This window comes from Lissotriton vulgaris, unplaced genomic scaffold, assembly GCF_964263255.1.
Source record: "Lissotriton vulgaris unplaced genomic scaffold, aLisVul1.2 SCAFFOLD_2103, whole genome shotgun sequence".
Classification (NCBI taxonomy): domain Eukaryota; kingdom Metazoa; phylum Chordata; class Amphibia; order Caudata; family Salamandridae; genus Lissotriton; species Lissotriton vulgaris.
The window spans coordinates 246,564-273,657 of NW_028246552.1; the positions used below are offsets into that span (position 1 = coordinate 246,564).

Sequence of the window (27,094 nt, forward strand, 5' to 3'; positions counted from 1 at the left end):
CTAAAGGCCCGCCAAGTTCCATGAAAGGATGGACAGTCGGGTTGTACGCTCTCCAGATAGAGTGGGAGGGGTGTCAGATACAGAAGGTTCAATAGAATCCGCGAACACAGTGGGGGTTTGGTGGATAAGGATTCCACACCAATCTTTCCCTCACCGGTGGCATTAAGTTGGGCACCCATGCTCTGTTAGGACTGTGAACTTCAATCACAGTTATCCAATCCTGAGAACACATCAAACCTGTTTGCTGACTCCAGGGGTGTAAAAGGTTTCAGGTGGTCCATTCTACTTTTCAAGTTTCTATTAGGCCTGGGAGGTACCATATTCCACCCAAGGGAGTCAGCAACTGGTGGGGGCTGAAAAGCTTGTATCGGATGTGTGGAATTGAAGGGTAATTTGGGGGTAGTATGATTAAGCCATAGGACCAGAATAAGTGTGTGGGAACACTATGGATCTCGGGTAGAAGTAAGTCAGCGGGCGTGGGACGATGGAGTTAGAGCCACTACCTATGGGCCAGTTTCGTATATAAGTAACCGCTCGCGGGTCTCTGAAGTTTATAACAACCAGATCCCCATTGTTATCCTTAATCCTATTGCCCAGCCAAGGAAGGCGCCTTACATGTACAATTTCTCCATTGATGTTTTGTGTAAGTGGTCTAAATTGGCTGAGCCAGTGCATGATTTTATTTTTCAATTGATGGAACCCTTCCCTCTTGTTGTCCGGTAATCTAGGGACCCCTGTCAGCACAACCACATAGGGGAGGGCCTCAGGGGGTAGTTCTACTGGAGGTAGTTTACGAGGCGGTGACCTGGTATTTCTAGTGGAACCCCGTGTAATCTCCCGTGTGTTTCCTGCGGATGCTTTTCCTGGACCCCTCTTGGGTGCACTAACTACATTGAGAATTAAGTTAGAGCGCTCCTGAACCGATGGAGCCCTCAGTTGCTTAGAGTGTGGTAGATCAGTAGATTTAGCCGGAGGTTTGGAGGGAATGGAAATGTCTGGTGTAACCAGGGCTGGGGGCGGGACAATCCCGCTCACCAGTGCCTTGGATAATCCTACGTGCTTGCTAAGAGCAGATTCGATGTCCTCGAGCCTGCTCTCTACCCTCTTCAGCCTCTCTATGATAGGTAAGATGAAAGACCTTATTAGGTGTTCCATATTATCCAGAGAGACTGCAAGAGGAGTATCCTTTGGAGCAAGATCTGCAGGGATATCAGATTGAGGCGTGTTATTCACTGGCTGGAGGGGTGATTCCAATGGTGGAGGGGGTGTCGGAATTGGTGAATTGACTAGTGCTGTCATTGGGGCCGAAGTAGAGGTAATGGTAGGCCTTGAAGGTTTTCCAAAGTCAGTATGACTGATCTTGGACTTTTGAGGGACGCCCCCTTTCCGTCTTCTCTTGGCAGGTGGAGGGCCATGGTGGAGGGCCATGTACCTTAACTGGCATTGGTTTTTTAGATTTATTTAAAACTGATTTAGTTCGGACAACGGTACGAGGTGTCTGGTGTGTCTCTATTAAGATCGGACTGGAAGAAGAAATGTCAGCTGGTTGCTGAGTTATGGGGCCTAATGGTGTCGGGGTGGATTTGCGTAACAGAAGGGGGAAGCTCTCCAAAGATAGGGGATCTTCGTTACTGCCGGTTAGGCCTACTATGGGTGGTGGAACATGAGGTGGGGGGTCTAGAGAAATCCTATTCTTTAAGCTTTCAACAGAGCGGTGACGTTCTGCTCGGCGCACTGCCAGTAATTTTTCCCTACCTGGGTCAATAGTAGCCCGTGTGAAGTAGTTGTCAAGTGTCCCAACAGTATTGTTTGCCCCCGATTTTTCCATGGTAGCTTTATCAGGGCTTTGCGCCATTGCAAAGGGATTAACTGGGAGGTAGTAACCACAGAAGTGATGAAAGGGAGTAGGCCCAGCCCGGCCTCACTCGGTCTCTGAGGGCCCGCCCTTGTCCCGGGCTTCTCCCGCGTGCTCCCGCGCAGCGGTACGCTCTGCTCTCTATGAAGGCTAGAGGTGTGGTCAAGGGGAGTGGCAGGCAGGCAGGGAGAGCGGACCAGGTGATGTTGCACGGTCGACAGGGGCTCCAGGGAAACGGAGTCCCTGTATGCCTGTTAAGCCCTCACCTTCCCCGTGCTCCGCGTTCCAGTGCGCGACCAGATACAGACAGCCACAATGTCCTTGGCCAGCAAGGTGGGACCCGCGAAGCATGTCTGGCGAGAAGTGGATAAATCCTCGGGCAACAGCAGCGTCGAGAAGCAAAGCAGTTGGGTTGTTCCTCCTCACAGAACACAGCCAGTAGGTAAGCGTCCCCCGGTCACTCCAGCACGGAAGGCTTAAGTCCTTGCTGGGCAGGGGGCGTGGCAGGCAGGCAGGGAGAGCGGACCAGGTGATGTTGCACGGTCGACAGGGGCTCCTGGGAAACGGAGTCCCTGTATGCTCGCAGCCCTGTTGCCTGTTAAGTATTGTCATTTATTTATCAACACCGGATATCTACCTTTACCATATCACAATCACATTTAATAAATAGCCCCAAAGGGGAGAGGAAAGAAAAGGGGGGGAGGGGTAGTGCTCAAGGAAGTGTAAAGTCAAGGAAATAAACACAGTCAAAAAACAGGTAACAATTTCAATATTCCAAATGAAGTCATGATAATTCAGATACAAAAGCCAAAGATCAAGGCATACATTGAAAATTATTCAACTAATGACATTCAACGGTCACATACTGAATTCAGAAGTATCAGGGGCATGTGCCGGAGATCAAAGAGAAGAAAAAGAGCCGTCGCCGGAGATCAAAGAGAAGAAAAAGAGCCGTCAACCGGAGATCAAAGAGAAGAAAATGAGCCGTCTCCGGAGATCAAAGAGAAGAAAAAGAGCCTTTTTTTTCTTTTCTTTTCTTTTTTTTCTTATTTCCTTGACTTTACACTTCCTTGAGCACTACCCCTCCCCCCCTTTTCTTTCCTCTCCCCTTTGGGGCTATTTATTAAATGTGATTGTGATATGGTAAAGGTAGATATCCGGTGTTGATAAATAAATGACAATACCTAATAATCCCTTTTGACTTACTTATTATTGTTTAGTTTAGAGTAGTGTCAGTGTGTGTAGCATACAACACGCTTCCCTTGCGGGGACCCCTTTTGTATATGTATCATATAGCGCCCAGGTCCCCGGGACTGCATGGGTTCAACCCCCCTTTGTGTAACGCCTGTTGCCTGTTAAGCCCTCACCTTCCCCGTGCTCCGCGCTCCAGTGCGCGACCAGATATAGACAGCCACAATGTCCTTGGCCAGCAAGGCGGGACCTGCGAAGCGGGTCCGGCGAGAAGTGGATAAATCCTCGGGCAACAACAGCGTCGAGAAGCAAAGCAGTTCGGTTGTTCCTCCTCACAGAACACAGCCAGTAGGTAAGCATCCTGAAGCCAATAACGAGCGGAGACGCAGAGACGATTTAAGGCATGGGTAAAGTGAGCTCTGGCAAGGGCCCCCCTGAGAGATCTGGCTCTGTTCTCCACACAGTCCTGCCCTGATGACCTTGAATGATTCTTAAACATAGATTGTTTAAAATACTAATTTCCTTTAATGTGTTTTTAATAAGAGTGATGTGTGGGAATTTATGACAGATATTTTGCACAGAAACATTGTTTGTTTTTCAACACCATGCAAAATCCATACAAAATGTTCCTTTTAGATCGAAAGAGGAACTCGGTCACAGAGATTATTTGCAATAATACTAGTGAGCTGCTGCTGTATTACAATGCTGAAAACACACACCACTATCCCTGAATATTAGATGAAAATACATTTAGAATTTGGGCTAGTGTGTCAGTGCAGTGTCGATCACCTGGCCAAAGAAGGCGTAAAAAAGCTGACATTTGATCATAAATGTAAAGCTTGTCCTGAACAAGGGCCCCAAAAATATGTTTGGCCCAGGGTCCCCAGAATCCTTAAGATGTCCCAGCGGAGACCTCAGTCGGAGCAGGTCTACCCCCCACTTTCTCTGAAGTTTCTCCCACATCTCACAATCAAGTGGTTTCTCTCCTGCTCCAAGCAAAATCAGGGTCCCCTGAAGGCCCTTGCTCCCCGCCCCCCAAGGATAATTAAGCTTATACCGGAACTTATCTCCACCAATCTTTTCGCCATTTTCAACACAATGTTCTCATTGGGTGTGTTTCCAACAAGATGGAAGTAAGCCTCCATCCTTCTTCTAATAAATAAGACCAATCTTGGCCCTCCCGATCCTAAAGGACCTCAAGACGTAGCTCTTTGATGGAACTCAGTAAAAACTACAGGATTTGCGGAACCCCCCGCCCCCCTTCCCCACTCCCTCTGCGCCTTGAGACCCGTTCTGGGTGCGCTTTACAAAACCCCTGATTGACTGAATCATTACCGTCCCATCTCACGTCGTTCCCCTCCTTGCGAAAATTGCTGAAAAAATCATGAATTTATACTTTCAAAGTTTATCTAAGTCAACCATTTGCTGGACTCTACCCAGTATGGTTTTTATCCAAGGCAAAGCACCGAGACGGCCCTCAATAGGACCACAGAAGAGATAAGAGCAGCTTGGACAGAGAGGGATCAGCCGCACTCATTCTTCTTCACCTAACCCCCAGCTTCGATATGGTGCATCATAAGTCCGTGATCCACCGTCTGACCTCCATATGGTTAAAGACAAGTCCCTCTTCCTGCTAACCACCTTCCTTTCAGACAGAACCCAAAAGTTGAACTTGGGCCAATTTGAATCCTAACCTTTTACTCTGTCTTGCGGAGTCCCACAGGGACCTTGTTGAGCCCCACCATTTGTCATATCTAAGTCTCTGAACTGGCTCCTCCAATTAAAAGTTTCACTCTACATCTTACTTCTTATGCTGATGACACCCAAATGGTAGTCGTTGCCATTGACAAAGACCCTTCAGGTCCCCTTTGGTTCCAGGACTGTATGAGAGCAATCAGTCTCAGGGTGAGTAAACAGTGCCTGAAAAATCACCTCTGGAAAAACTAAAGTAGTATTGTTCGGGAATCTCTTACCCTCTTGATCTCCAGTCTGGTGGCCTGATAAGATCGGCCCGCACCCATATCTGTGACCAAAGGAAAAAACCTGGGCCTCTTTACTGATGACAAGCTCAAATATGGAGTCCAAGTCTCCACAGTGGTTTTGTCCTCCGTTCACACTCTAAGGGTGATCGGAAAATTCTACCCTACATTCCTAATAAGACAAGGGAGAATGTGATCATGGCCTTAGCCCTGAACGCAGCAGCCAGAATGATCCTTGACCTACCAAAATTTCGCTTGATTGCCCCCGGATTCTGAAACCTGCATTGGCTCCCGGTCCACAAGTGGGTCAAATGTAAGGCCATCTGCTTGGGTCACTAAGTCCAATTCAATCCTTTCAGTGGTACATCCTCAACAGATCCCTACGCTCCACTGTGTCCAGAATGCTTGCGATCTCCAGAGTCAAGAAAGCTAACTTGGGAGGTAGGCGTTTTGTTGTCAGTACAGCCAAGCTATGGAATAGCCTTCCTGCTCACCTAAGAGCTATTCAATCTTAAATTTAGGAAGGAGCTCAAAATGTGGCTCTTTAACAACTAAGATGGTCCTAATTCTGCATGTTTAAGTTCAGCTTGCGCCAAGACACCCATGGGTATTTGTGCGCTTTGTAAGTTATTTTAACATAACATAACAATCAATGGATCAAAAAGCATCCTTCCTCTTGTTTTAAAAATATTGTGTGCTTATATTTGGGAGACAACTTGAACAAGGTGGGTCACAACGGATATCAGTATTATAAGCAAGTGGAAAAGACGCTTTTCCTTTTGAATATACTTGCCAGAGTGATAAAGCAAAATTCCCTCAGTCTCAAAATATACTATGAGATTACGTTCTCAATTAAAAATGTCTCCCAATGGGCTTGAAATAGTCTCCAGGAATGTAACACCCTCTCCTAAACTCTGTTCTGTGGAAAGGCTCTCAACATGTCCAAATCTAGACCTAGAGCGAATGCTCCAATTCATAGTACACAAAGAAATCAAAACGTAGTTTATGCAACTGACAATGACGTATGTTTCGAAAAAATAAGACAGTTCATAGTAAAGGCTATCAACCTAACAAGAACATGTATTAACTAAAACATGTGTGGGAATGAGACCCTCTGGTTGTCCATCATCACCTTCAACTACAGAGCTGCCTGCAGTCTGTTTCACAAATGGATAAAAGGGCCAAACATGTGAACCTCCAAATATTTTTTTCATCAGGATTACAAAAAGTAATGGAATAGGTGTCTTCTAGAATGCTACAATTCAAACACACTCAGTGACAATTCTGACTACCTAAACAACAATATATATCCACTAAACACAGAGCTTTGGGCTATCATAAAGTAGGTATATCTAGCAAAATATCTTTCCAAAATGACAAGCATGGCCGATTTAGAGGACTTACTGGCAACACCGAAGTACTCAAAAACTGGAAGTTGTATGGAAGAGATTACCTATGGAATCTATGGCACTGTTAATGGTGGCTGCTGGTGACAGTCAAGATCTAAACTAGTGTAAGCCGCTGGAAGTGGCAATGTCTGTGCATGCAGATTTATTTAAACATATTTTAGTATTTTCCAGGACCAAGCACGAAAAAGAGGTGGACTAGAAGAGGAATTTCAGATAAATTACAGGTTCAAAGTATTATGTTTGCAGTGAGCTTTTAGTGATAAAGATAGCGTGCACATTTTAGCCAATGAGAATGATCGCTTTCTGACAACAGTTCACTAGCAATGCTGTGTGGTTACTAGGAGACAACAAAAATGTGTGGGTTTTCTAGGGAAGGAAATTCGATGTCCCGTACAAGGAGAACTTGGAAAGGTAATCACCCACATACCACCTACATACTATACTAAAGATCGCTAGGTGGTAGTGGCCAAAGCAGTGTCAGGGAGAAGTGATCAATTTTTTAAGCACAACAACTTGCATTTTTTTTACACAAACTTACAAAATAGGCATAAAGCACAATATGTTTTTGTTTATAATGGTACAATACCTGCAGAGAAGATGTCCATTGCACGTTTCATATCTCCCCTACTTCGCTGACTGTTGTTCACCAAGTCAACCAGTGGGGTTGAAGCATCTTTCAGAGACTCAAGGTCAGTGGCAAACATACTACCCTCTACAAAACGCTCAGGGGCAATATAGCAGGTCCTTCGTCGGGATGTGTCAAAGAAATAATTAAAGTCTGCTGGATTATCTTCAGGGAGATAGGTTGGTTTAAAACTGGCAAAATCAGTTAAAAGAACCCAGTTCCAACTTGTCACCATCACATTTTCAGTCTTGATGTCTCCATGACGAACACCGGATTTGTGGGCTTGGTCCACAGCTGTCAATATTTGGAATGCCAGCCACCTCTTTTCAATGTTGTTAAGGAAGGGTCGGGTGCTGATTCGGTCATAAAGATTATCTCTCACATACTGCCGAAACAGCATTGCAGCTTTTTCAGACAAGGTGCTCTTCTGGAATGGAAGGCAGTTCTGGGCCGAGCACAGTCTTATTTTTATCTCTTCAACCTCTTGCTTGTATCTGGGGAGTGGTAAAGATGGGTCCTGGATTGCAAACACTTTCACTGTCACAAGACCTTCTCTATGCTTGGCGCGTGCTACTTTGAAAAAGCGAGTACTCCCAAGACTTTTGTCATACTCAAAGTCATGTATATCAGAGAAGTAGCTGTCAACAGAGAGGATCTGAGAAGGCGCAATCCCAGCCAACTGGTTCCCCATGGTGGCAGCAAGCCTGTAGTAAATATGAAATACCTACATCTGGAACACAAAGAAAAAGAGTATAAAAATGTGTCAGGGCAGTAAGGCAAACATATTCAACATTATTACATTTATTTACTGGAAGACAAATACTAAATATCTAGTGGACCTATTTGACCCCATAAACTAGAAATAATAAATGAACATTTGTTGTGTTTGGACTAATTTCTGATCTAGTAAACTCGCAAGCGCTGACATTAAATCCAATACAGCCACAACGGTATGAGCCTCTAGAAATCCAAATGAAGGAAAACTGCTAATATGGACTTATTACGTTTGTTTTATTCACCCTCATGTTAATATTGAATGGCTAAAGAATGTCTGCAGAAGATTCTATAATTTTGTGAGGTAAATTCTTTAAGAAGTAGAACTCTCTTTAATTCAAAATGATAGTGTGGAATGTTTCACTATCTGAGGTCATCAAACAAAAGGCATATTTTAGGATTTTCTAGAATTAAGTGTGTTTGGGGTGGTAGCGCAAGTGATTTTAACTAAAATAAATTCCCAAATCACTTATGCAAGGGAAAACACCCATTGAAGTAAGTAGATTCATCACATTTGAAGCAGTGAAAAGAAGAACCCAGTAATTGAATAGGGCATCAATACATATTGTTCAGCCTAAATAAAAAGCTATGTTGACCTAAGTCAATAAACAATGCAACCGTTCATGCAGAGATTTACATCTCCACATGATCGCACTTTAAACTTTTTAATAATTCACAAAGATTTCCAAAGGTTTGTTTGGAAAGCTGAGACTGGTGCAGGTTTCCCCACACTCCGGGTGTAAAAACAGGCAGTCATAAACCCATCTACCCTTACCAGGAATACTACTGTGAATTGCTTGGAGGTGCAAATGGGGGGGATTTTCAACAGAAACATATGTTTATATCTGAAAATACCTTTTTGACTCGGGAACATGTTCCAAATTGTCTTTCCTGAAAGCAGATCAAAGTAGCATAGGCTACTAAATGCAGGTACAACATTTTTCAAAGCGTATTATAACAGCATGACATGTTCACAAAAATTATACTTCCTTACTCCGAAAGCTCAACAGGAGAATGATGCCTATAAAAATATTGGGGTCGATTAGGATCGCGGACGGACTTGAGTCCGTCCGCGACCCCAGAGTATGAGGGAACGTCCGCAGGGGCTGCGGCGTTCCCTCATGTGCGATTAGGATGTGACCGCCACCCTGGCGGTCACATCCTGGATATTTAACATTGCGGCGGGTGCTGCTTCAAGCAGCACCCGCCGCAATGTTAAAAGTGCATGTTTTACATTTACATGCACAAAGCGGCAGGCACCGCGCGGTGCCTGCCGCATTGTGCATGTAAATGCTGGGGGGTACCATAGGTACCCCCCATGTGCACCCCCCACCCGCCAACACCCTGGGGGCCCGCAACGGACCCCCAAAATCAAAAGTACACATGCTTTTCCACGGCGGGAAAACCGGCGCGGAAAAGCATGTTTACTAATGCTTCCTAATTTGGCTGGCGGTGTCTGATAGACACTGCCAGCCAAATGAGAGCTTTTCCGCCGCGGTTGTAATCCGACCGCGGCGGAAAAGCAGCGGACAGAAACCAAGACCCACCAGCCATCGTAATGCGGCGGTGGGTCTTTGGTGAGTCCGCAGAGGATTTTCCGCCTCCTCCGGGCCGGAGGTGGCTTCCGCCGGCCCGGAGGAGGCGGAAAATCCTCCATCCTAATCGGCCCCATTGTGTCTAAATAATCAATTAGGATGCAAAAGCCACCTTTTACAAGCTATTGTGTGCATTCTAGGACGTCAGACAAGATTATATTTTACTATGTTTGCAGCCACTATCAGAATACACCGCACACATTAATACTGTACTTTATGACAGAGAATACAAATGGGAACAACTGTGGGATAAATTCTGAGGACAATTAACGTATTTTGACAATGTATTTAAAAGCATTTGGAGAGTGTATTTAACCAGTGAGGCACCTAAACCTCAATCTGCTCAATACCGCAAAACAAGGTACACCTTAAACGTTCTCAGCATCAGGCATGTGTGCTCAAAAGGACTTAATGATTATTTTTCCCGCAACAGTACTTCTCTGTAGAGACATTCACATTGAGAATTTTTTTAAAAGGACATATCAAAAGGGTGCTGTCAGCCAATCACTCTTCTGTCAGGTTTGCTAACCCATTCACAACTAAGTCTCACAATTTCTGGTGCAAATGTATGAGTAGAACCAACGAGTACAGATCAACATTCCCAGTATCATTTATATTAGGAATTTCACTAATAATCACTAAAATATGAAGAGACAAAAACTGAAATATTTTTAAGCTGTCTAAACCCAGATCAGTTAAAATTTCCGGGATTATAATAACAAATGGAAATGATAAAAAGCAACAGAAAGTGGTCCTCTTAAACATACAATGGGACAAAGGGATTACAGTGTTTTACATGTTGGTCTATTGTGCTGGCGTAATTGACCTAGTTCCTATCTTGGCGATATTCAGGTGAAATTTTCTTTACATGGAAGGGGAGAATTTGGCCACTTGATTGATCAGACGATTTTGTTGTGACATCAGTGCTAACCGTCTCCTGCATAACTACCCATCCCACTGCACCACAGAGACCTTAGCCATTGTTACGTGCATTTGTAAAGCATAATATCACCTGCAAGGGTTTTGCAGACCTCGCCCTCCTGATCACAGACTGAGGTGACCTTTACTGCCTGATTTTGCTGGACCTCTCAGCTCCCTTTTCAACAGTCAACCATTCCAATAACCTCCACACCCCGAAGGCTCAAATGGAATTCACTGCAAATATCCTCCACTGGTTCTCCTTCTAAACTTAAGACTGACACTAGTTTCTTAACATGGCCACTTCCAGGTCCCAATAGATCCCTATCACCTGTGGTAACTGTATGGAACCCCATGTCTCCATTCAGTTACCTGTTATGCTCATCCTCTACATATGGCTCCTTGAGGCTCTACTCATAGATAACAGCATGAAGATTCACCAATATGTTGACAATAAAGAACTTAATCGTAAAGTCCCCTCTGCCTCAGGCATACAAAGCCTCAAACATTTCCTGCACATCAGCCAGACCTGGATGTTCACAGCGTACCTGAAGCTCAACCCAACCAAGACAGAACTCCTTATTTGCCAAGAAAAACAAGCAAGAAATAATGCAAACCGGGCTCAATGACATGCACCTTAAAGGCTTCAAACTCCAACTTCCATGCCAAAAACACACAAAGATGACCCAGTAGCAGCTCTCTCCTTAAGAAGTGTAACCGTTTCTTGCAGAAAACAACTTTAATAGCCCTTAAACTGTCCCATCTGGCTTGTAATAAAGCCCTGCTCCATGACCTCACAGACTTCACATAGGTCCCCCTTAAGGGCATCCTACACAGCAAGTCTCATCTAGGTCTTGCAGAAATAAGATAACATTACCCCAATCCTGATGGAACATCAGCAGCCCATGCTGGCCCAAACCAACTTCAAAACCAGCTGCATCATTAGAAAGCCAACAAGAGAAGCACCCTCCACGTACCTTGCAGACAAGCACCCCTTCTCTGTTGGCTCTTGGCACACCCTGCCAAGACACCATCAGATTGGACATCACAAACTATAAAGAATTAAAAAACAGGCAATATACCTTCTCTATGCATCAAGAATCTGGAACGCCATTCCCGTATCCAGCAGGACTGCCTCAACACTGCTCCAATTTAGGACAACGTTAGAGTGGCTTCGCTTTAAAGACATGACAGCACAAAGCAGTAATATTACACGTCTCCTCCCAGAACCAAGCTACCTCTTCAATCACTCGCAGCCTGTATTCCTGCCTTTAACCCTGTACAACGCTCCATTGCCTTGGTTTGTGCTTTTAAAATAGCGCAGACATAGACTCATTTCCCTTCACAGATAGTGCACTTCAGAGTACACTACATGCACAGGTGCAAAAATGCAAACATGTTGCTTAGTCGTATATGGCGATTACTAGACTGTTATTAAGTAGAGAAGCGATGGTAAATATCAAATAGTACGTTATTGTAGTACAGTACTTTTTATATAAAGATTACCACTTAAGATGTAGATAATAATGCTGAAGTTATTTTAATATAGTAATATATTTAATGATTGCACTATTATCAATGCACAACAAATGAAAAAGTTAAAGTGCTTTTTCGCCTTAAGGAATGTCAGCTTCTCCACGAGCGAGAATCTGTCAGACTACAGATACAACCTGAAACTACTGTCTGAATAAACAGATCTGGTCTTAGCAAAGTGACAACCTGTCTACTTACAGGGTCGCCCGTGAATTCAGCCTAATGTCTACGGTCCATTGTTGATCTTTTCACGGATGTCATTTGCCTGTAAATCCAGTACTTCCGGGTCGCATACCAAACAGATCCCATTGCACAACATATTCTGCGAGTCGTGTGAGAGTGGGCGGTACTGGTAATGTGCAATAAGGGCAAACATTGGAGCAGTTGGCGGCACCTCGGCCAATCCTAGTGCTCCGCAAAGAATTTCAATGTGCTGATTGGTTGCGGAGTCTGCACGTGCCTCCTGTCCTACCTTTCTTCAGGGGATAGATACTAGGCAGGCTGGTTTTATCTGTGGTTTGGATTGCGCTTTCAATTATGGGGAGTAGCCTCTTTCGGCTTGGCCAAGACTGCTGGCTGATCCATGGTGGTCTACAGTGGGCGATGCTTGAACCCACTCACGACTCGCAGTCACGGCGGCGGTCGGAAGGACCTGTTCACAAGTGACAGTTGGTCTGTCACATGACCGAGACTCGTGAGCAGTGGTGGTCGGTGACTCGTCCTTCACGTTTATCTTTCGGCAGTTTAATTCTAACTGCATTATGAGTTAATCTCCCAAAAATGGGAATTACTGTGAGAACTCAGTTTGATCTGGCGGAATTCTGCATAATTTTCCCAGTTATGAAAGTATTCGTGTTTGGTGCTGGGCAGGGTTTGAGGGAGGGCGTTGAGTAGGCAGCAGAGGAAAAGGGGGAAAAAAGATGCCCTGTCAGGGAAGCATTGGGCCCGAGTCATTTAAATACATGTTTGAAAAATTGTCTAGCAGACGCGACAAAGAATTTTCAATTCTATTAAGGACACGGAGGCGAGGATTATGCTTCTCTTCACTTTACTGACATAAACAGCAGCCAATAAAAACTTTAAACTGGCATGACCCCGGAAGGACAACCCCCTCCAACAGTATGCACCAATCACTATCAAGTCCACTGTATAACTGTCCATGTTTATCAATACGACCTCCTCTTTCTTTGCGACACATCAACAGTCCAACAAGACCGGAGGCCAACGTGGCAACCATCGCATCCATCGTCGAGGAAGGCACCTCCTGCACCACGTCACAGATTTCCAGAGCATAGACCGTTCACCTCATGTCTGCTTGTGCTGATCTCCTGAAACAAGAACATAAGTCGTAATGGCCATTCCCAAACTTGGAAATACAACAAGCCAATAACAATCATTCGGGTGGGTACAAGAATTCATCAACCATACAACATTGCATGAAATACAATCCTGCAAGCCCGGGTGGGATAATCCTCGCCTCCGTGTCCTTAATAGAATTGAAAATTCTTTGTCGCGTCTGCTAGACAATTTTTCATTCTATGTCAGTCCACGGAGGCTCAGATTATGCTAGTTTAAAGTTTATCCACCACCACCGAGGCCACATCCACAATAGGCTTATGATAAAACACTTTAAAGGTGGAATCAGAAGACCAATCTGCCGCAGTCATGATATCTTGAAGCCGAGAGCCGGCACCAAAGGATTTTGAGGCCATAGCCCCTCTCACAGAATGAGCCCCAAATATAGAGGTATCAATACCCGCCAGGCCCAACAACCAGGTAACCCACCTGGCCAGAGTTGCACTGGTGACTGGGCGGAAAGGTTTCTGTAATGAAATCAACAGTTGACCAAAACCAGTTCTAAATTCTCTAGTACAATCCTCATATACCTTCAAACATTTGACCACACATAATTTACTGTGATGAGGAAATGCAGGATATGCAATACATTTTGTATGCGTTTTTGTACGCCTAGAGATCGTAAAAGAAACTCCCGTGGGAGTGAATACTCTACCTGATAAATCCAAGGCCCGAATATCCGACACTCGCCTGCATGAGACCAAGCAGAGGAGAAGTGTAAGTTTAGCTGAGAGCTGTTTGCGAGACAGACCCTCATTAGCCGGCCAGGCCGCCAAAAAACGTAGGACCACTGACACGTCCCAGAGTTCAGTATACCTGGGTTGAGGGGGCTTCACTAAGCGGACTCCCCTGACTACTCTGCACACCAAAGGGTGTTCCCCAACGGGCTTACCGTCCACATGCGGGTGCCCCGCGGAGATCGCCGATCGGAAGTTATTCACTGTTCGATAAGCCAGACCAGACCGCGCCAGTTCCGATAAGAAATTCGCTATGACAGTAATATCGGATCCCATCGGATCCCCCTGCCGTTCGTTACACCAACCAACCCATCGTCTCCAAGCTGACTCATATCGCTTGTGGGTGGAAGGTGCCCATGCCTGAGATAGGAAAAAGAGAGTGTCCTCTGAAACTCCCGGCATTTGCCAACGTCGCCGGAAAGTCTCCACGCCATGAGGGACAACTGATTCTGAAGGACCAACGGGTGGGGAAGACCCACCGGGTCCGTGAGAAGATCCGGGAACGTCGAAATTTGCACTGGCGCTGCACAGGTGAGACTCATTGCCACCGGGAACCACGCTTGTGCTTTCCAGCACGGTGAGACCAAGACCAATTCCGCTTTCTGCCTCCGAACCTGAGCCAGAACTCTCGGGATCATGATAAACGGAGGAAACGCATACAGAATGCCCGTCGTCCACGATTGAAGGAAGGCGTCCGAGCTGATCGCCAAGGGATCCGGGCGCCAGCTGTAAAACTGGGGAAGTTGCCTGTTGAGCCTCGAGGCAAAAAGGTCTACCACACACGGACCCCATTTGTGGTTCAATGCCCCGAAGATTCGAGGGTGCAGTCTCCAATCGCTCGCATCTCTCAAGTATCGAGAGTTCCAATCCGCCGTCACGTTGGCAGACCCCGAAATATATTCCGCCGTCACCGAAATTTGATGGGCCTGAGAAGGTTGCAAGATGGACTTCTGCAAATTCAGAAGGAAACCCAAGTCCTGAAGAAGTTGAATCGTCCAGGACAGATGGAGTGACACCATCTCCGGCGACCGACCTAAAATCAGTATGTCGTCGAGGTAAATGATGAGGCGAACGCCCCGTTCCCTCAAGTTCTGTACCACGGGTCTCATCAACTTGGTGAAACACCATGGGGCGGACGACAGCCCAAAGGGCATGGCCGAAAACTCGAACCACTGGTCGCGCCACTGAAACTGTAGAAAACGCCGGTGAGGGGGGTAAATGGACACCGCCAGGTAGGCGTCTTTTAAGTCCAGGCGTACCATCCAATCTTGCTCTAGGAGGATGTCGCGTAGCAGGTGTATACCTTCCATTTTGAAGTGTCGATACACCACCCAGCCGTTGAATTCCCTGAGGTTCAACACTAGCCGATACCCCTGGTCCTTTTTGGGGACCACGAAGACAGTGCTCACGAAGTCCAGGTCGTGTGGAGCGGCTTCCACAATCGCGCCCTTCTGGAGTAAGGAGCATATCTCTGCGTCGATGAAACTCTGCTCTGTCTGGGAAAAATGCAGGGCATTCGGTCTCTGCCGTTGGCTCGGGGAGGCATAGAACTCTATGTGAAATCCCTGTACTGTCTGCAACACCCAAGGGTCGCTCGTGAGCGTGCGCCACCTGTGGAGAAAAAGAGACAGTCTGCCTCCCACCATATGTTCTGACGGACACAAAAGTCGTACCTGAGTAGGAGTTGTCTCCAGAACCATTCTGCTGGCCACGATAGGATCCTCTCTGTCCTTTGCCCCTGCCTCCTCTATCGCGGGAGGGGTAGAAGTTGGAGCGTCTGTTGCCTCTGCCTCTCTGATCTGCTCCACGTGAGGTCTGTGCATAACCTCGGCCGGACCCTCGACCTCGTGGGCGTCCGGCCCTATCAAAAACACCAGTGTGGAAAACCTTCTTGATATTTGATTGCGCCCGGTCCAGCGCGGAGAAGGTGGCAACGTACTTGCCCATTTCTCTAACAAATTTGTCTCCAAAAAGCATACCATTGGCGAGGGAACCAGGTTCGGTAGGGGCCATTTCCGCCAGCTGGGAGTCGATTCTCATAAGAAAGGAGCGTCTCCGCTCCGTAGACAGGGCCACATTTGCGTTCCCTAAAAAGCACATGGCACGTTGTGCCCATTCAAGGATCTCTGACACATCCAGTGGCACCTTCCTGTCCTTTGCCTTGACAGCTGCGTCCAGAATCTTTGTGAGGGGTCCAGCTACGTCCAACATTTTGTCCTGACACCCTCGCCAGGCCCTATCTAATCCCTTTTTCGGATCTTTCGCAAACTTTCTCATAAAGGCCGCCATTGTGGGGTCCAAGTCCGGCGTATCTGCCACCTTCCCTGTCAAGGATGGCCTGGGACATTCAGATCTGAGCGTGGCCCTGACACTATTGTCGAAACCCTGTCTCAGGTTATTACCCACATAGTGTGCCACCTCCGGGCACGGCACCCATTCCGTGGACCTAGGGTGTACAATGTTGTTTGGATCAAACAGAAGATTCTTCGGCGCCTGACTATCATCAGCCTTATAGGCGGTGTGTTTCACCTTCTTCGATCTCTTCCTGGACGCCACCGAGTCCACCTCAGAGTCAGAAGTGACAGGTGGGGACGGGGACGAATCCCCAGACGTATCCATAACCATTGAGCCATGATCCTTCATCACATTCCTGGCCATCTGTGCTAACACCTGGGCCGAGGCTTGAGGAGAGGTATCACTCTGCCGGGTTGACTTAAACTTCCTCTTGCCATATTTCTGAAGGGTGTGAGTAAAAGGCTTGAGAGCCTTGATCAATGCCTTATTCACCGACCCTTGGACGTGGGTATCCAGAGCCTCAACCAAATTTTCCTCCAATTGCTCTTCCTGTGGCTCATACTCATTGTATTCATTATATTCTGCCCATTGGGTATCCTCCTCGGCGTAGTACGCCATAGCGCTAAAGCAGGGAGGTGTGGAGGAACTTCAACAGGGGGGAGCAGCCCAGGGGTGCCTCAAATACACACACACACACTGTAGTCCGAAAGAATCACCACTCTGTGAGGCTAAGATCGAGGTGGAAGGAGACCCCTTTGTGCACACCAAGCTCCCCTAGAGCAGAGCTCTAATACGGATACGCTCCGTTTAGCGTTCTGATGAGGCCAGGACTTATGCAGTCTACAAACGCGCGCTGCGTGAGGAGCCGGTAATGCGAGGAAAACGAAAGCCGGCTCTTCGCGCATGCGCGTTGCGTGTGGGGCCGGGCTCGACTGCCTCCTGAGCGCGAGCGTCTCGCGTCTGCCTCCTCCTGCTCCGCCGCCCCCTACCGAGCGCACAGCATGCCTCGGTTCGCGCGCGGAAGACCGAGAACACCCGCAAGGGCACAAACAATGCAACGGGTCAAGACCTGTAAAATAAGGCACAATCACAAAATTCACCAACAAACCAAATCACGAGCGAGGACCCGCTCCGTATCAACAAATCACAGGCGCGCGCGCGCGCCGTCAACAATCACCGCCCCGACACACATTACCCCCAAGAAAAGAAGTAATATAGAAGGGCACTTAACTCGCTGCTGCAGCAGCAAAGAAAGAGGAGGTCGTATTGATAAACATGGACAGTTATACAGTGGACTTGATAGTGATTGGTGCATACTGTTGGAGGGGGTTGTCCTTCCGGGGTCATGCCAGTTTAAAGTTTTTATTGGCTGCTGTTTATGTCAGTAAAGTGAAGAGAAGCATAATCTGAGCCTCCGTGGACTGACATAGAAATCGGATTACACCTTTCCATTTGATGTCTCCACAAGCTCTGAAATTGGGCACGGACCACCTTAGAATTACTTGAAGCCCTTTTAACGAAGAAGGATCAGCTGAAAAGTATTTATCATTATTTCAGACAATACCAGATTACGATAAAGCGGTATTTTCCAGTAGACGTAAGAATAAAAAATTTGCTAGCATTCGCACCAAGACTTTTCAATTATATTAAGGACATGAAGGCGAGGATAAAACCTTTGCTAGCATTTGTGCCAAGAATGTTCAATTCTTTTAAAGAAACAGAGGATTATGCTTTGCCTTTCTTTACTGGAAAATATACAGCAGCCAATTAAAATATTTTTAACATATAAAGAAAAACGACATTTCCCAAAATGCCATGGTACTTCATCAATATTCATAGAGACTAGCCTTATAAGTGACGCTCTTCTTACGAACACTTCCTCTTTCTTTGCCCAACGAGCATTGTCCATAAGTTGTATTTTGTCAAAGAAACTAGAACTTGTCGAAAAACAGTAATGCCTGCTTCTGTCATTATATATCTGAGCCACCTGGCAATAGTAGCAGAGGTAATGATAGAGCGTGCAGGTCGCCCGACTCTTTAATTCACCGGATTACACGCACTTGGGCCCATGACGTGTTTATGACTGTATTTTTGTGAATCGGGCGAGTTTACACATTACTATCAGTAATTCAAGTGTTTTTCCTTACTACTATTTCCAGTGTACCTGACTTACCACCTTTGCCACAGGTACCTATGTTCCCGACGAATCAGGAGCTAGCAGTGGGTAGGAGATAAGACTACCAAAAATACCTCATACATTTGCATAACAATTTACGATTGTAATAACCACAGACACCTGAAGGGTTGTCAAGACTTTATATGGTAAAAGTTTTAGCGTTCATATGCCATGAGAATAAGGTTTATACTGTTTAGAATATCAATGACTAGAATCAGGACTAAAATGTAACTATGAATGAGAGTGAGCACCATTGAGTGCGAACAATCTACAGGAATAGGGTAACAGGGAACATGCTATTCAGTTTTCAGGCTTATACTAAGGCAGGTAAAATTGGACAACCATACTATTTAGTGGAGTGCTAGAATTTCTACAAGTGATGTCAAACCGACCGTATTCTAACTACTAATTTAAGCATAGATTCTAAATACTAGTAAAAATAGATCACACTAAAATAAGTAAACAGTTTCAATAATGTCCTACGGGTAAGGGGAAAATTGGAACATAACTAATAAACAGTGGCATGTAAAATCTTTGGAAGAGACAGGGAAAATAACATAGGCAAGGATGCTTTATTGAAAGGAGGAGAGGAAAGAGAATAGATAGACAGATACCCACAATTATATTTACCTAGGACGGGAATGAGGACTAACCCTGGCCACGGGTCAGTCTGGGAAAAGGCGAGGATAAGGACTCTCAAGGATTTAGGATGCCAGTAGGCGAGCAGGTACAGCTCATGGACAGTCAGGACAGGATACCCATCAGGATTTGGATCAGGACAGGGCTCATCAAAGGGTACGACCAACACCTGCAGCTTCGGATGCAACGCCTGCGCTACTCCCTCTCTGCACGGAATCCGCCAATAACCCCGATTGGGTTCTCGAATCCCCCAGCAAAGTGCTTCGCCAGCACTTAAGACTATTCCACCCCTTGGAGTTTGTGGAAATTACGGACAGAGTGCTCCGCAGCTCTCTGTATCAAGCACCTATAGAGTTCGTAGGGTCGGTGACAAGTCTGCTATTCGGACTAGTCGGACAATTTCTCTAGCTAAAACTAGACTAGTTATACTGTTTTCGGGTCAGTGGACCACCCACAAATGTTGCAAATGACAGGATCCCCAACTTTGGATTGGACAAGAGAGGGGGTTAGGTCATTGTCACCACCTCGTATTTAGTGTTCCCACAATGAAGATTTAATTTTTCGTACCCATCCCTTACATTCCAGTTCCCATGGCTTAATAGTGCTGAAACAATAGGGCACACAAACATTATCATATAAATTGATACATTTCAGGTACAAGTCGAAGTCTTCTAGGGCAGAGGGTAGGTTCCCAGGAGCATCTCAGTTTCGGCAGCCAGCTGGCTGAGTTCCACTGTTGCAAGACTTCATTTTTCTTGTCACGTGATGAGTCCCTTTCAGACTTCTAAGATGGAGAGGCTCCCCACTCCCAGGCCCACAGATACGCGGTACATGAAAAGTAAGCGAAAACAAATTAGAAACACAGAAAATATGAATACACTGTATACCATACCCTTACTTTATAATATCTATAGCATTAGAGGTTAAGCAGAAATAGACAGCTGAGCAGAAGCGGCAGTAGCAAGCAGAGAGCATGTTAAAAACAAAGCGGCCATTTTAGCAGTAATGCGCATGTGCGAAAAATCCCTCCAGAACTACGAGTGCGTCACATCACATGGGTATGACCGACGCATGAGCAGACTGAAATCCCGCATAGCAGCGACCATGTCAGTTGCAAGCTTCGTTAGGATTAATAGACACATAGGCAAGCATCTCTGGGACACCCGCGTGTTGTGTGAAAGTGCATTATGAATGACAAAACAGGTTGATTAATGACATTACTGGTTATGCGAGGTTCTTGAATGTGAGCAAGTCGCTTTACGTGCGAATCCTTGCTCCATCAATCCCCTCTTTGATGATATTTACTATCATCACTATTAATGGAAACAGATGCCAACTTCTTTCAAATCTCACTCATTTCAATCTCCACAAACTTATTGTTAAGCCTCTTCTCTGCATCCTTATTAGGATGGGAATTCTTGGCCTTTTTGTAAATCTGGTTTCTCAACTCCTCTAATTCAAGTTCGTCAATATTCCTCTTCACTCCTCTCTTATTCACAGTATACTTCTTTCTGCATTTTTGACATTTGCAGCAAATTATTATGATCAGCACAATCAAACTAATTTCAGCCATTGGCATCAGTATTTTTCCCACGAGACTTCTACCTATGTTAGAAAACCAACTACCTACAGAGGAGAGACCATCAGTTAGTCTCTTCCAGGCACTATCAACCTCCAGTGGTTTGAGTTCCTTTTCCAAATTAGTAATGTTTCTTACATATTTCTTAATTTCAACACTTTTTTCAGGAATGTAAGTGCAACAATGTTGCGCTTTCAACATCCTGCAGACTCCGCCCTCTTTTGCCAATAAGGTATCAAGAGCAAGTCGATTTTGTAAAACCATTGATTTGATCGCAACCATTTCAGTATTGACCAGCAGGAAGTTCAAGTTCAAGTTCAAGTTCAGACATTTATATAGCGCACTGCTCACCCAGAGGTTCTCAAGGCGCTTGGGGACTGCGTTGCTTATTTGTCGAATAGCCAGGTTTTAAGTTGTTTTCTGAAGGAGGTGTGGTTTTGAGAGAGGCGGAGGTGAGTGGGGAGTGAGTTCCAGGTCTTGGCAGCAAGGAAGGAGAAGGATCTGCCACCCATGGTGGATTTTCGAATGCGCGGGACTGCGGCGAGGGCTTGATTGAACGATCTTAGTTGGCGGGTGGGTTTGTAGAAGGACAGTCGAGTGTTGAGGCATTCGGGTCCTAGATTGTAGAGGGCCTTGTGTGCGTGGGTGAGAAGGCGGAATGTAATTCTTTTGTTGACGGGAAGCCAGTGGAGGTCTTTTAGGTGTCCGGAGATGTGATCTTGGCGAGGGATGTCTAATATGAGTCTCGCTGATGCGTTTTGGATGCGTTGGAGTTTTTTCTGTAATTTTGTTGGGATTCCGGCGTATAGTGTGTTCCCATAATCCAGTCGACTCGTGACCAGTGCGTGGGTGACAGTCTTTCTTGTCTCTAGGGGGATCCAGCGGAAGGTCTTTTTGAGGATGCGAAGTACGTTGAAGCAGGAGGATGAGACTGCGTTGACTCGTTTGGCCATCGAGAGAGAGGAGTCTAGGATGAAGCCAAGGTTACGTGCATGGTCTGTGGGTGTGGGTGCTGTGCCCAGAGCGGAAGGCCACCAAGAGTCGTCCCAGGCAGAGGGGGAGGATCCTAGGATGAGCGCCTCTGTTTTGTCTGAGTTGAGTTTTAGGCGGCTCTGTTTCATCCATTCGGCTACTTCTTTCATGCCTTCGTGAAGATTGGTTTTGGCGGTGCTAGGGTCTTTGGTGTGAGAGAGGATTAACTGGGTGTCATCGGCGTAAGAGATGATGTTAAGGTTGTGTTGACGCGCGATGGATGCTAGTGGGCTCATGTAAACGTTGAAGAGGGTGGGACTGAGTGAAGATCCTTGTGGTACGCCACAGATGACTTCAGTGGCCTCTGAAATGAATGGGGGAAGTCGGACTCTTTGAGTTCTTCCAGCGAGGAATGAGATGATCCAGTCCAAGGCTTTTCCTTGTATGCCAATGTTGCTGAGGCGTTGTATAAGGGTGCTGTGGCAGACTGTGTCGAAAGCGGCGGAGAGGTCTAGTAGAATGAGGGCCACTGTTTCTCCGTTTCCAGCAGCAGTGTCAGTTGATAACCGATCCACTACCGTAGACAATTTGCAAATTCGGTGAGTATTCAGAACCACTCCCACTCCAGGTATCAGTGCACTAAATATATCACCTATAATTTCTCCTACACTTTCTCGTCTACTACGTACTAAACCATCAGTATTTTCATTGCTTCCAGCCGCGTTGTTCACATGGTATATTTTCGGGAAGACAATGCCAAAATAGCAGCTTCCATACCAGTGATCCGGCAATTTGAAATAAGCCTTGTTTCCACATATATAATAAATTCCGGGAAACACAGGTTCTGACCCATTTTTGAAACCCCAACCTCCAATTACCTTGTAATTGTGTTTGCATTCACTGGAACCGATGAATACATTGTTATAATAACTAGTCTTTTCTCGATGAAGACAGAATTTCCCTTTCCGTTCGAAGTCCAGCAACAGTACAGGATTAGATTCACCATTTGAGGTGCTTTCCATGTTTTCAGCCCATTTAGGGGTTTTCTGTCTCTTATCATTTGCCTTTTTCTGGAAACTCTCCCTTCTCTTTTCTGCCATTTTTAAGAACATTTTCTCTTGTTCATGTAATGAACAGGTCAAATTGTCTCTGCGTGCTTCATTTAAATCTATGTCACCTATAGTCACAAAATATTCTCCCATATAACGAGTCACATCACTTCTAATATGTACAATGTTCAGGTTTCCCCGAATAGGAAGTTCAGAAAAGATTACGTCAGAGTTTGAATAGTAGTACTGTAAGGTGCTTCTGTAAAATAAGCTAGCTAATATACTACAGGAAATTCCATAGGTTAGGGGTAGATGGTGATAGGTCACACCTTCAGCTACAGAAGTAGGTAGCTTCATGCAGACATAGCAGTCTTCTATTTCCATGGCTTCTACATAGTGTACTAAAAGATTTGCAAATACATTTAAATGTGTTCTGTTTCTGATTCTGTGATAATGTAGTCCTCCCTCATCTGATGCATCTATGTCCATTTTTGTCTGTCTAAGGCTAAGAGTCTTCTCATGTCTTTCTACACTTCGTGGTGTTTCTTCAGATTGTACAACTTCTGTGTCTGGCGTCACTTGTTTAGTAGGGTACAGGTTAGTATCTTTACTTATCATAAATGGAATGGTAATTGTTAGTCCTATCCATAATATCAGTACTATAGCTACACTACATAAACACACTTTGCAGCATGTTTTACAACAATTTCCTCTAGGTCTTCCATTCACATTTGAATCAGACATTTTGGCTCAAAAGAAGCTTTCCAACCCCTCTTTGTTTCTTTACACAAGAGGCTTACGTAGTTTCACTTTCAGGTTGGGTCTTCTTCTTCGGAACCCTGATCAGTAATTGATTCTTTGTCGCTTTTGTCGCTTACTTTGAGATCTTCAATTTCTTCCAACACCAGATAAGTCCATTCAGGACTCCGATAATTTTTGTTTTGTCTTTTTATCCTGGTACTTTGTCTGTTTGGCTGGGCTCCGGTTTCTTTTCTTTCACTGGCAGCCCTTTTTCGGTCTTCTAATTTCTCTTCTACTGTCTTTAATCTTAGTTTCAGTCTTTTTATGTATCTGGGTTCACTTTTCTTCTTCTTAAGTCTTTTAGCTGTTACTGTAGTTTGGCTCTCCTCACGAGCCCTTTTATTTTCGTTCAGTTGTGGCACTGTTATTTCGACTGTATCTTTTTCCCTTCCTGTCTGACTAGTCCCAGGTCTTTCTTCAGTTTCTTCCGCCTGGTTTCTAAGCTGGCCTTGTTCAGGTATATTTTGGATTTGTCTTTGACTTTCAACTGTTTCAGACTCTGTCTCCTGAACACGTTCGTCTATTTCTATCTGTTCCTGTTCATGCACTTCGAACCCTTGATTTTCTTCCGCATGAACTTCAGCCCTAATTACTATCTGTCCCTTTTCAGTTTCTGGAGTCTTTGGAGGAGTGTCGATGACTTGGTCTGTCCCTACTTGACCTATTTCCTTATCAGGTCTGATGTGATTCTCGATAACCTGATTTTCTCCGTCTATTCCTGTCTCGTCCTCACTAGCCCACTCTCTATCTAGGTAAGAGTACTTTCTGGTTCTTATTGGATCAAGAATCAGATCGTCTGCTGGGAACCATTCGTCTTGACTGGTGCTCGGTAGTTCAACATCAACTAGTTCCGGACCCTCATCTGGAGACCCCTCAGCTGCACCACCTTCAGCCTCAGTCACTTCTTCTCCGGTCACCCGCTTAGTATGACTGGCATGGATCCACTTTGGCACGCCTGCACACTTTACGACAGTTGTGGTAACAAGGATCACTTGTCTTGGTTTTCCCCACTTCGGTCAAAGGCAACTCTTCCGGGTGTGTTTCTTTAGCACACCCCAATCACCTGTTTTCAGATTATGTACTGGAGTTGTTGGCCAGGCGACAGCGTCCTCCCCAATCTGGTGAGAGATAGAACGCACTTGGTCACCCAGCTGCTTGCAGTATTCTAGTACCAAATCATCAGAAATATTTAGCAGTTTGTGTCCTGGTACCCATGCCTGTCGCATCACTCTTCCCATTAGTATCTCATGGGGACTCAGACCTGTCTTTCGGTCTGGAATGCTTCTCAATCCCATCAGGACAAGGGGCAAAGTTTCTATCCAGTTCAATCCTGTCGAGTTACACATTTTTGCCAATCTTGATTTTATAGTGCCATTCACCTGTTCGACTACTCCAGAAGCCTCTGGATGATATGCACAGTGCAGTCTCGGGGTAATTTTGAATGCTTTATAAAGATCATCCAATATTTAGTTGGCAAAATGCCCACCTCTGTCTGATTCAATTGTCTCTGGAAATCCGTACCTAGGTATCAGTTCCCTTAGTAACAATTTGGCTACAGTAATAGCATTATTTTTCTTTGCTGGATAGGCCTCCACCCATCTTGAGAGCAAGCAGACTATAACCAGAACGCACCTATATCCTTTGCACATGGGTAACTGAATAAAGTCAGCCTGCAGTCTGATAAAAGGACCTTCTGCCTTTCCAATCATACTTTGTCCCACTACTGTTCTTTTCCCCGGGTTAAACTGCTGACAAGTCAAACACCTCTGGCAAAGTGCCTCTGCAACGTTCCTGAACTTCGAATTGTACCACACTTCTTGAAAAACACGGCACATCGCATCCCTCCCTATGTGTGAGTCTCCATGTATGAGTCTTGTTATAGGATCAACCATACTGTCAGGTAATACAGGCATACCTTTACCACAAACCATGACACCATCCCTATCCCTAGGTTGACATCCATCTTTCTCCCATCTCTCTTTTTCGTCTGGTTCTGCTGCTTGTTGCAACTCTTTCAGTTCCCTCCAAGTAGATACATTCTCAAACACCATAAGTTGGCAGCTGTTTCCGCCTCCCCATAATTTGATCTTTAGTGACATTTTGTATCGTGCACAATATTGGGCAATTTGGTCAGCATATCGATTTCCGGCTGTCACATCGTCGTTGCCAGATTTGTGAGCAGCACACTTGACCACCGCCAATTCTTTGGGTAACTGCATTGCTTCCAGTAGGTTCTGTACCACTTTTCCATTTCTGATAGGGGTACCTGAGGAAGTCATGAATTCTCTTTGCAGCCACAACTGGCCGAAGTCATGCACAACCCCGTAACCATATTGGCTGTCAGTGTATATGGTTACTCTTTTGTTTTTCCCTTGTTTACAAGCTCTTGCCAATGCAATTAATTCAGCTACTTGTGCAGATTTTATTTCACTTAAGTAGGATGCTTCCAGGGTCGTTTCTAGAGTGACTACCGCATAGGCAGCACTCAGACCTCCATCCTCATGTCTTAAACAGGAGCCATCCACAAACATCACAAGGTCTTCTACAGGTAAGGCTGTTTCTTTTATATCAGGACGTGGTTTAGTGCTAAATTCAGTTAGGTCAATGCAATTATGCTCCATTTCACCCTCAACTTCTGCACTTTGGGTGTTTGGTAACAAGGTTGCTGGATTTAGTACATTACATCGGGAAATTATCACATTTTCTGCACCTATAAGAATTCTCTCATACTTAGTCAGCCGACTGGGTGTGAGATACTGAGTCTTGGTTCTGGTCAGCAGAATCACAACTGAATGTGGAACATATACAGTTACAGAATGTCCCATAACAATGCTTTCACTTTGTTCTAGACTAGTGCAAGTTGCAGCTACTGCTTTCAGGCATCCAGGCAATCCAGCAGCCACTGGATCTAAAGTAGCCGAAAAATAGGCCACCGGACGTCTGGTCAGACCATGTTCTTGTGTTAGGACTGAGAGTGCACAATTGTCTTGTGTGTCACAAAACAGGTCAAAGTTTTTGGAATAGTCAGGCATTCCTGATGCAGGAGCTGAACACAGACAATTTCGTAATTTTGTCCAGGCTGTCATACTTTCATCATTCCATTCAACTGGATCTTGTACTCCTTTCTTAGTCATTTTTATCAATGGTTTGGCTAGAACAGCAAATCCCGCAATCCACTGTCTGCAGTACCCTACAACTCCTAGGAACATTCTAACTTCTTTCTGGGTTCTGGGTAACTCCATGTCTCGAACTATTCTAATTCTTTCTGAAGTGACCTTCCGGATACCTTTTTCTATCTGGTGCCCCAGATATTTCACTGAGCTTTTACAGAACTGCAACTTGTCAGGTGATACTTTATGTACTCCCTTGCCTAGATGATTCAACAAGGCAATGGTATCAGTAACACAGTCGTTCCGACTTTTAGACGCCACTAGGAGGTCGTCTATGTACTGGACCAAGACTGATTCTCTAGGCAAGATTAATGATTCAAGGCATCTTTTTAAAATCTGATTGAAAATCGAAGGACTCTCTGTGTACCCCTGAGGAACACGATTCCAGACATATACGTGACTGTCGAATTCAAATGAGAAAAGAAATTTAGAAAAACAGCT

General features: G+C 45.4%; 2 protein-coding genes across 2 annotated transcripts in view; both read right to left on the reverse strand.

Annotated features, from left to right (window-relative positions):
- The window catches only part of PIK3R4 (phosphoinositide-3-kinase regulatory subunit 4), a 250,220-nt gene extending 238,006 nt beyond the window's left edge, over window positions 1-12,214 (reverse strand). Inside the window, exons 1-2 of the mRNA XM_086949456.1 lie at window positions 12,078-12,214; window positions 7,021-7,789 (exon numbers count right to left, since the gene is read on the reverse strand). Coding sequence (XP_086805582.1) covers window positions 7,021-7,750 — 730 coding nt within the window. The 5' untranslated portion in view covers window positions 7,751-7,789; window positions 12,078-12,214. The remainder of the gene's footprint in view (window positions 1-7,020; window positions 7,790-12,077) is intronic.
- Window positions 12,215-13,179: 965 nt separating this feature from the next.
- Window positions 13,180-16,885, reverse strand: LOC147665874 (uncharacterized). The gene is made up of 2 exons (XM_086949457.1): window positions 15,276-16,885; window positions 13,180-13,207 (listed from the first exon to the last, which is right to left on the reverse strand). Exons 1-2 carry the CDS (start codon window positions 16,883-16,885, stop codon window positions 13,180-13,182), a joined length of 1,638 nt encoding a protein of 545 aa, XP_086805583.1.
- Between the last annotated feature and the right edge of the window lie 10,209 nt (window positions 16,886-27,094).

What these genes read in the sequence shown, in the direction of transcription:
- LOC147665874 (XM_086949457.1), bottom strand. Translation starts at nt 16,885, where the DNA reads ATGGCGTACTACGCCGAGGAGGATACCCAATGGGCAGAATATAATGAA. An exon ending in TCGACACTTCAAAATGGAAG is followed by an intron (nt 13,208 to 15,275) that starts GTATACACCTGC and finishes TTCTTGTTTCAG; the next exon opens with GAGATCAGCACAAGCAGACA.